At 34.7% G+C, this 10,924-nt stretch overlaps 1 protein-coding gene across 1 annotated transcript; it reads right to left on the bottom strand.

Moving 5' to 3' along the window:
- Positions 1–2,183: 2,183 nt before the first annotated feature.
- On the bottom strand, positions 2,184–9,445 carry LOC112009749 (synaptotagmin-1). The gene is made up of 12 exons (XM_024042081.2): positions 9,037–9,445; positions 8,113–8,211; positions 7,950–8,000; positions 7,716–7,839; positions 5,592–5,710; positions 5,350–5,451; positions 4,243–4,317; positions 3,885–3,961; positions 3,553–3,799; positions 3,119–3,469; positions 2,724–2,855; positions 2,184–2,538 (listed from the first exon to the last, which is right to left on the bottom strand). The coding sequence occupies exons 1-12, from the start codon at positions 9,145–9,147 to the stop codon at positions 2,410–2,412; spliced, it is 1,617 nt and encodes a 538-aa protein (XP_023897849.2). The 5' UTR covers positions 9,148–9,445; the 3' UTR covers positions 2,184–2,409.
- Positions 9,446–10,924: the final 1,479 nt, after the last annotated feature.

The following is a 10,924-nucleotide window of genomic DNA, read 5'->3' as shown; positions in this document are numbered from 1 at the left end:
TTAACTAAAGCACTTGGTTTTATCAATTTTCTTTCTTACTATCCAAGATGAGCTTGATTAACATTCATTTCCCTGCTCATCTTGAGGGGGAGTATCAAAGAATAGAAGATAACAAGTGAGAAGCAAGTCGAATATCTAACTTCTTGTAATACAACAATAGCTGGTAGATGTGCAGTGGACAAGTACATAGCAGAGTATAGAGATCGTGCAATTCATGACCTAGTCACCCCCTAAGGTCGCGAGTTGGTCGTGAGGTGCATGTCTGCACTCTCATCCAAAATACCTGCCACCTGGATCTTGCACGCAAGCTAGGTCGTAAGCAGGTCACCTCCAAGTCATGAGATGACTAGCTAATGCTACTTCAAATTTTCAAGAAGAGGCTCAAGTACTTTACCCCAAAATACATGAAAACCTAGAAAAACAGTACATCAACATTAATCACATAACTCATTGCTTCATCCAACTTGATTTTTGCACAAAAATAGATGTCAAATTCACCATCAACAACATCTACCTTCTCCCAAGTTTTCAGCATCTCCACATCCACCTCCACCTCCACCTCCATAGGATTGGGTTTTGATTGACAAAACAAAAGAGATCGATAAAGGTTATGGTTTGGAATGCGAGAGAGAATAAAAATAACACAGTTTGAGAGAGTAGGGAATATATATAAAAGGGTTAGAGGATGTCCGAATTTACTACTCCTAGTCAAAGTCCATTTGCCCTTTACATGGGCCTTTAAGCCCATTTTAAGGACATGGGCTCCTTTCTATATTCTTTGGGCTCTTCTAGCCTAATTTGCCATCATTAATTGTGTTTTTTTCAATAGCATGTATTTTTGGATTAGCTTTTTCGCTTCATTGCTTATATGCAACTTTTCAAATCCTTTTTAGCAAATCAACAAAAAGCTTAGTATCAAAGAGTTGTTTATCCTTGGATGAGGAACTTTTTGGCTAGCCTAGACTACAAGGCCCACTCATCCGAAAAGGCCCACTCGTCCCAAATGGAGGACTCATTGCAACAAATGTAACCCATGTCTACTCTCATGACTCATCCATCACACACACAAAGACGGACAGGGAAAGCACTTGTGCCAACACCGCACTGGTAACCATCCGTCACCCCCCAAAGACAGACGAGTGAAGGTGGCTATACGAAGCCTACCACCCTACTACACTCATATATAAACTATTAAATTAGACTCTCCTACATTCTCGCAACTGTCAGCAAATGGATAACTCTCATCTCCTACAAATAAGCTGAACAATAACTCCTATTCCCTACAATTCAGCTAAGGTGGTTATTCATAGACCCCTATCTAAACACCAAGACACCACAATTTCAAGGTACGTGAAAAAAACTCAATTCTCAAGCTCTTTCTTTTGAGTTCATTGAGATTATTGTGAGTTTCTAACTTAATCTTTGAAGAGTCTTTGGCCAACACCACACTGTTGCACTCTGAGGGTATCTCCATTCTTCAAGTTTCCTGATTTTTCACCTTTTTCTAACAACTACAAGTTTGGACGATCAACTTACTGACAATTTTGTACATCATCATCCTTCAAAAAATTAATCAACTTTGTAGTTTGTTATATTTAATTATACTATGGTTTCTATTATGTAGTATGTTTACTTTTAAGACGGTCCTTCTACTACAGAAATAATTTTTGGGTTTTGTTGTTGATGTAAAATATTATCAAGGTGTATAATTTATAGATGACATCATTAGATTTGGACTTGTTAGTTTTTGGAAGTATTTAAAATTTTAAATGAAGTTCACTTGAAACAAGGGAAGCATAGGATAGCTTTGTGACCTTTTGAAATGGAAAAAACAAGCACCTAAAACTTTTAAGTGCTGTAAAGAAAGGTTTCAGTTATCTCTAGCTCAAAATATGATTTAAATTCAAAACCATGTAAAAATAGATCATTTTTGTATTACGCGGCTTACTTTTATTAGTTCTATGAGTATCATGTGTATCATGTTAATTATGCTCCGAGAATATTTAATAATTTTCCCTGCCTAAATTGGATGAGAAATGGTATCAAGGGAACTAAAAAAGAGAGGCTTAATTGGATGACTCTATAAAACCATGCACATTGGCAGAGCGGCTTATGCATACAAATATCAACCATCTTTGCTGCTTTCCTATAACAATGTATAAACTACAAACAAGCCAAAGCAATGCCTCAATGAGATTTTAAATGCAATATCAAAAGCTATGGAGGTTTAAATCACAACTATAGTTATTATTACAACCATGTACATGACAAAATAACAAAGCGATATAGAATGAATCTAACAAAAACAAAAGAAATGTCTCTTTGTCATGCACTACCTAAACTCAGCAAAGTCTTTAGAGAGGGGAATGTGTATAAAAAGAAAAGAAAAAAGAAAATAAAATCCGCAGTTCATGAAGTCCTCCATTGCAACTCAATTTGAATACGCCCATTCTTCGAGTCTATAAGATGGTACTTCTCATTTATTCGTTTGTTGGAGATAACATCTGAAAGATTGATGTCAATATAACCCAGAGATTCCTGATTCAAATGAAAACAGTGTCAATCACATCTGAAAAACAAAACTATAATAACTACATTACAGTACCCAAAAAACAAAAACATACTATTATATTCGGGTAAAGCATGTTGATGAAGAACTGGATTTATTAATAAATTGTCATCAACCAACCAAATTAACGATAATCGAGAAGTAAATTATGTACCTTTGGGTGCAGCAGGCCCATCCTTGATGAGGTGCTGACCACCTCTACATGCAGTCTGTCATTAGTGGGAGGCTCTTCCAGCATAAACGTGAATTCCTCCTCCCATCTTGGATCTCTGTTCTTCTTTACATGCTGTTCCATAAAAATAAAAAATCATAATCCGTAGACCATGAAGCAATCATATCATCACTACTGACCCCAAACAACCCATCTTAAAGGTGAGGGTAGTAAATTTATAGAACCATATTGTTTTTACCTAACCACTGTGCAGCATATACAGAAATGAAATACGTGCACAAGTCTAATGACCTATTTTAGAAACCGTGCTTTCCCAAAGACATAGAAGATAGCTGCTTTTAAAGGGTATTAATTGAATGGTCCCACTATCTTCATACCTTAGTCTTTCTCTCCTCCCCTCTGAATAGAATCCGTGCATATGGATTAGTATGGTGCTTCCCTTCAACATCTTGAGCTTCATGAACTACAACTACCAGCATACCTCCACCAGCAGGTGTCCCATCTGGAGCCTTCTTTATCGACTTTGATTCTTCAAAACTTTTTGGTAATTCTTCCTCTTTGAAAGGTTTGTATGTCAATTCCAATACAATCTGCCCACGTGACTTCTCATTCTGAGGATCATTCAAGTCCATATTCTTAAGAAGGTCAAGTGTCAGAACTTGTGGCTCATCAGGGGTGAGGTCTTTCAGAGGGACAACATTCATGCCCATCTTGTCAGGTTTGCCAACCTGAGAATAGGAAATAAAAAGCTTCAGACACAGCAACATAGAAACAGGAAATACCACTTACCTGCTATTTCAGTGTAATATACCTGCTCCCAATCATAAACATGAAGCTCTAAAGCCTGGGATTGTGGATCTTTAACAACCATATTGAACTCCTCATTCCATTCAGGGTTCAGGTTTTTGTGCTTCACAGTTGTCTTCTTTGATGGAAGCTTATCCTCTGTGAGTTTTAGTTTCACATATGGGTCCGATCCACCTAAGAGATCTTTCTTTTTTAGTTTCATAGCCCTCAGAACCTTGACGTGGAGAATTCCAACTGGCCTCTTTAAAGCTCTATAATTTCCAACCAGTATTGTTAGCAAAAAAATAGAATTGACAATGGAATGGAACAAATACACAGAAGAATGCAGAAACCTACTTCGTTGGATCCAAAATAGGCACATCCAGGGTTTTGGGCCACAGATACATATTGGCAACCTGATCTTTTATAAGTTCCTGCAGAAAAATCTCTTCCAACAAAGTTAAAACCATAGATCATAAAAAACAACAAAAACAAAGCCTTAGTCCCAAAATGGATCATAAATACCATAAAAAACATAATTGATCGTTATACTTGATTAAACAACCATCTACAGCATTAAACACCACTTTTTTTTTGTGCTGTTCAACGGAACACCACTGCCCAGTGATATAAAGTAGAAATAATTAACAAAGCTGTTCCTTTATCTACTAGGATAGTTAAAAGGAGAGAAGAGTTAAATGAAATATGGATGTACCTGGACAAACCTGTAAAGGCCAGGTATTGACATAAGATCAGCCCCAATAAGCCTTAGTCCAAAGTCAACATGTGGCTGCAAAACAAAAGAAAATATAATTGAGCTTTAGTCCACATAAAAAGCATTGATTCTAGTATTCTGCGATGAATAATCCCACGGCAGTCTAAAAGCCAATTACCCAAAAAGATGATTCCAAATTAAAGATCACCCAAGACACCCAATATTAGAATTTTTTCTGAATGCTAAATGTTTAAAAATTATCATGGTATGGCACTTTCAGCTGGGGCTACAATGCCAAAGCCATCAACTATGTGGTACCAACACTGGCAAATTATACACTAATAAAACAGATAAAAAAGAAATGTTGTTTTACTTTTATCCAGTTCCCACAACTAAACTGACTGCCCCAATCTTTGAGTACAAAAAAAAATTCTTTGGCGTGAGACCTTGGAGTACCTCATATTCAAACTACATCAACACCTCTAAATGTGGCAAAACTTTTTGAAAGTATCCCTGAAACTTTAGAAGGGGCTCGTAAACCAACAAAAATAACAGGATATTTAAGTTCCTAAATAAGCAGATTGGGAATGAAACTTGCAGGGGTAATTTAGTTATTACCTTATGCCAACTAATAATTTGAAAGCTCTATTTACCAAACTATATATGGGGTGACTATGTTCCATGTACACTCTAATGCAGTTTCTCACACATCTAACATCTAAATCTCCAAGGGCTCAAGTATGCATGTAAACAGTAACGTGCAGCTATAAGTAAAGTTTTCAGACCCATATAACACCTAAATGTCCAAATATTAGGAGACCAGGCAACAACCAAATTCTAGCAACTTTATGAAAGTCGCTCAACTTAGTGTTTCAAAACAGAGGAAGACATAAAAAAGAGTTATCAAAGGAACTTCAACCAAAAGACATTTTCAACTCCTCCTATTTAAGCTGCCTATTAAATAAGGACCCAAGAACACTGTCCCATAACCGTAAAGCCATTACACCTCCTGTATATGACAAGGATACCCCGTCATTAAGCATAATTGTTGCATGGACTTGAGCAATATAGACCCAATGGTAAATAATTATACACATCATCACAAACCTTATCCATGAGAGACACATGGATATTGGCAAAACAAGGAAAGCTTGGAACCAAGGGCTTCAGAGTAATACGTGGAGCAGCAAATACTTGCAAATCCACCACCTGAAATCATTGAGACTAAACAGTGTAAAGAAGCAGTAAAACTCTCTCTCTCTCTCTCTCTCTCTCACACACACACACACACATAAACTCACACACAAGTAATAGAAATTCTTCCTTGCACAGTAGACTAAACCAATCACCTGGGCAGTTGCTTTCAAACCGAATGCTTTAACAGCAACAGTGACATTGGGATTTCCAGCCCATTTTATGGATGGTTCCATAATCAACTCCTTTTCATCAGTTAAATAAACTTTCATTCCTGACATTACAAAATTAGATGAAAAGAATTAGAAAAGAGTTCTAGAAATACAGAATACAAAATAAATAATGAAGATATACAACTAATCGATCAAATATATATACAGAAAAAAAAAAAAAAGGGACTTCAAAGGTGCTACTGATATATAAAAGCACTATGGATCTCATAGTAAATGCTGGTAGAGTATAACGACCCCGCCCCAACTGTGTAGATATTGTCCGCTTTGAGACCCCCAACTGCGTAGATATTGTCCGCTTTGAGACCCATACCCCTCACAGTTTTGTTCTTCTCCAGGTCGCGCTGGGGAAAAGGCTTTTACACATTGAAGGAAGGTCATTTCTTATAAACACGTTCCTATGTGTTTCCCTAGGCGATGTGGGATTATATGGAATGCAAGACCCCCCTTTTTGAGTCACTACATAGAGAGTGGGAAAACTAAGTTTGGTTACATAAAAGGTTGTAAACAAGGCGAGGTGAGCCGAGTATTAAAATTTTTAGAATTGTTCATTTAATTTATTTCGAACACAAGCCAAGTTTGAACGCATCAAAAAACTTTTATTTTTTAGAAACAACACATCAACAAACTAGAATACATGTTCAATCTTGGTACATTTTCTTGTTGAGCAAACTCAAGCTTGATTAGCTTATTCTTTTCCTATATACGGTAAACACTACAACTAGAAAATTTTACCCCTTTACAAATATATGCTAATAATTAATAACTAAATTATAGCTGAAACTAAATTACTTGAGTTAATTAGCTAGAATGATTTTCGTTTATAAATTCAATAAAAATTAGATTCACCAACCTTGTATTGTTAAAAACTATATATAATAACTAAGAAATTGACTATTTATATTAATAATCAATCACAAATAATAATATGATATTTTATGAACTTGTTTACAAACTTAGACAATCCACTATCAAGCCTGTAAACAACAAGAAGCCCTAATCCCAAATTATTTAGGGTTGGCCACATGTATTCTTTTCCTCCATTCTATTTTATCTTAAGTCTTACACAATCCACTATCAAGTCTTCTTTTTTATTTTTTATAATTTGATAGTTGGGAGAGAGAATTTGAACCCTAGATATCTTTGTTAGAGACACCAGGAGGTGCCAACCAATTAAGAAAATTAAGCTAAGAGCCAAGCCAATTAAGCTAAAAGAATCTTGGCCACTATCAAGTCTATACAAGAACATTTTTATACATGTATAAATATAAACATATAGTTTTATATATATTTAAATCAAGTCTTATACTTGCTAGATTGTTCACAAAAACATTATTATATTTGAGCTTGACTCGTTTTATAGTTGAGCCTCAATTTGGGATTCATCTTGCCTCGTTTGCTAAATAAACTAACATTATAAAAATAAAAAAAAATAAAATAAAAAAAAAAAACCCTTTCCCCCAAGACGAGCCCAAACTATTAATAAAAAACTTGTTTCATTTACAATTACAAAGTAATACCAGATTCTTGAAGCCTAAAAAATCTCTAACAAATATAAGATCAGAATATCCATCAACCATGTAAATAGGAAATTATGACGAAAAAGAAACATACTGCAAACAAACAGGAGAGACTTTTCTTTTCTTTTTTCGACTACTAGCATTTATTTCAAAAACTGAAGATGGAACAAACAGTGAGTCATGTATGCTAAACTTTCCAGATTGTTGGGCATAAGAACGCAAGAGATGAATCCAAAAACAAACAAACAAACAAAATTTCTCAGCAATTCCAGTGATTAAAAAGTTACAATAGCAGTTCCCAACAAAACAGAGTCCCAATAAGATTTTAAATGTAAAATGTATATGTACATGAAGGCATCTTTAATATCCTTTCAAAAATCTTCAAATATCAATACCCCAATAACACTAATCAGTCTTTCTTTGACAATGTTTTTCCTCCATACAAAAGCTAGCTACAACATAAGAGTTTAAATGACAAGTTTCAATGAAATAGAAAAACTATAAAATCAGGTGCATCATATCTACGAACCTTGAAAAGTTGGTGGTAGGGACCCTAATGTAAGACTTTCAAATTCAACAGACTCGATTTTATATTTCGGAATTTGCTCAGCAATTATAGGCTTCGCAATGTTCTTTGCAGTCTTGCAAATTGCCTATGTAAGATAAATTAAAGAGTCTCAAATAATCAATACGAACAGATAAGTAGAAGCAATAAGGTATTTGAAAAGGAGAAAAATCAGGAGTAGTCACACAGATACAAAACCTTGTCAAGATAAGGCCACATATACAGTATAAACTTGTTTAGCCAGTCAACCTTCAGAAAAACAAAAAAAGATAAAAATAAGAATGAGATTGTCTAAATACAAAACAAATCAAGACCCAGAAAACATTGTAGCCTGAGGAAGTTACAAATAGTATTTACATACACGATCATAGTCTGGATTTTTCACCCATAGTGGTATCTCAGGAAGCATCCGCTGCAAAGTTTCTGAGTCATGCTGAACCAAGGGACGGATTTCAGGATCCTGACCAGGCCAATCAGAAACCAATTAAACTTAACCTCACATGTTAACGTGAGTTAGATTCCAAACTTTAGGCAAGGTTATACCCAAAACCACCCACATTTTCTCTTCGTTTTCTTATAGATGAGATGCCCTTTCATGTATTATAGAAGCATTAAATTGGCTAGAATGCTAAATATTGAACTGAAAAGTATCATGCCAGAATTAAGCAAAATCACCAACTTATTTGTGTGCGTGTGTACGAGTTTACTAGGAAGCCAAATAGTCTGCAAACTGCATTTCATGCATAAAAGAAAGCCACACAATATATATCATTCTTGGTCTAGCAGAGATCAAGATTGCCACACTGATATACAAGCTAGGAACAAGAGAATTCAAATTCATCAAATTAGTAATAAACCTTAACACTATAACATATCTACTACAAGAAGCCAATGATAATTATCCTCAAAATTTTCCCATAAATGGTAACATATTATATCCCTTTCCTTCTCTTAGTCACAACCATTCTCTAGGCAACAACAAACCAAAACAAAAGACCAAACCAAATCACCTACATTGGCAAATAACAAAAGTCACACCATGTATTCATATGCATTAGGACTCCACTTCTTTTTCTTTCACTTTGTTTTGCTTTCTCATCAACCCAACACAGCATCCAAATTTTTTTTTTTTTTAAATCTATAACTGCAACCAATAACCAAATACACCCAAAAAAAACGTAATAATCTTGATTAACACAACACAAACCAATCCATATATCTTTCTTAGTACATGTCCATACATACATAAAAACATTCAGAGAGAAACAGAGAGATAGAGAGGGACCTCAACATTAATGGGCTGGAAATATATGAAGAGGAAATAACCAGCAACAAGACCTATAGAAATCCCAAATCCAAATCCACAAAAACCCAATATAGTACTGAAAAACCCCATCTCAAATCTCCTCCAAAAAAAAAAAAAGCTTAAAAACCAAAACTTTCCCACAAACCAAACAACCCCAGATCACAAATTCCCTCTCTTTCTGTTTCCCAATACAGAAAACTCCTCAAACCCCCATTTTCCTGTTTCCTCGAGCTCTCCTCAGATCACCGATCCTCTAGCCATATAAGCCAATATTAAAATAATATAAACCAAACAAAGTGTCATTAAAATATATACTAAATATATAATATTAATTATACAATAATGACTTATATGTCCTTGTCGATTGAGATCAAAAAGTGGAAGAAAGCTGAAGAGGTTCGTGGCACTTGTCACTCACTGAAGCAGAAACGGCGAGACAACGCAAAGCATAGAATTTAATTAAAAATTAAATTAAAAATATATAAACATAAATCAAAATCAAAAGTAATAAAGTACTAATAAATATTTAAGTATTTAGTAAAAGCGTGTTAAAGAAGGTTTTTTCCCCTTAACTTTTCACGTAGGATACGTTATTGTTGGCGCTTAGTGTCGGGACGAAGAGGAGTGATCCAGTGAAACTCGGATTTGGTGCGCTCGTCCGCGTGGAAGGATTCTATTGGCAGGGTGGCGGAGTTCGAGAGATACGGAGTTTTTAAGGGAAAAGTAAGATTTGGAACAGGGAAGCGGGAACTGCGGGGGGGATGCCACGTGGACAAATAGTAGTTGGTAGGTTGGGATTTGCTATAGTGGGCGTGTACTAGTACTATGTAGTAGCTTGGCTAAGCCTAAGAGGGTTTAGAATTTTCATTTTTGACTCCTCAAAAAAAAAAAAAAAATTTCAATTTTGAATATGTGTTGTTGTGTTCGAGCTTATCTTAGGCTGGGGCCCCTTGGGATCAACTGTCGCATGTCGGTAACGGAAATAAGGAAACTGGGATAGCGACATCAATTGTGATGTAAGTTTGAAAATTGGTTCCAAAAGGATAATAAGGTCGTAAGGACATAATGTTGGACACATTTTTTAGGTTTTTATTGCAGATCTTATATGAGTTAGGACAACCCAATAGTACTCAAATTTATTTTAGATCTTATGAGTTATGACATAATCAATACAAAAATCCAACAAACACCAAATCAAGAGAATCCAAGCGGTTCATTGATTGTAGTTTGAAATTACAATTCTACTCAATATCTTTTTATTAGACGTGAATTTTAACAAATTTACTATAAGATTACTTTCTTTTTCTTATATCCTCTATGCTTACAAAATTTTTAAAAAAATTAAAGATCAATAGTTATATCATCAGTCAGATATTTAAATTTCAAGTTTTTGTAGTCTTCATTGTGCATAAAAAATAAGTTTATAAATTAAATAGTAAATAATATCAAACTAATACAAAATTTGACACATGTGTTAAGAATCTAAAAAGTATGCAATCTAATGGTTTGATTTTCTAAATATGTAACCATGTTAATTTTTTAGTAGAAGTTGTAGTCAAATTTTGTCCTTTAAGAAAACTCTCATACCCATAAGAACTTTCCCATGTAGACCTAACCAAGTCATCCATTATCATTAACCTATAAAGATTTGGTATGATATCAAATAAAATGACTTTTTGTTGATTGTTTTTTTTTTTACTAGAAGTGGATTAAAGTATATTTGTATTTGAGAAGTGAGGTTTTAAAAAGCTATATATAAGCAAAGCAAGCCAAAAACTAAATATAAAAAACTCATGGCAAACGAACACATTACTAGTCACCAAATTTGTTGTCATCTCCACCAACCTCAAGCCCTGACAAACCAAAG

The sequence above is a fragment of the Quercus suber genome, unplaced genomic scaffold (assembly GCF_002906115.3).
Source record: "Quercus suber isolate HL8 unplaced genomic scaffold, Cork oak 2.0 scaffold_5, whole genome shotgun sequence".
NCBI classification, from domain to species: Eukaryota; Viridiplantae; Streptophyta; class Magnoliopsida; order Fagales; family Fagaceae; genus Quercus; species Quercus suber.
The sequence above is the reverse complement of the archived record's forward strand: the minus strand, read 5'-3'. Positions and strand labels throughout refer to the sequence as shown.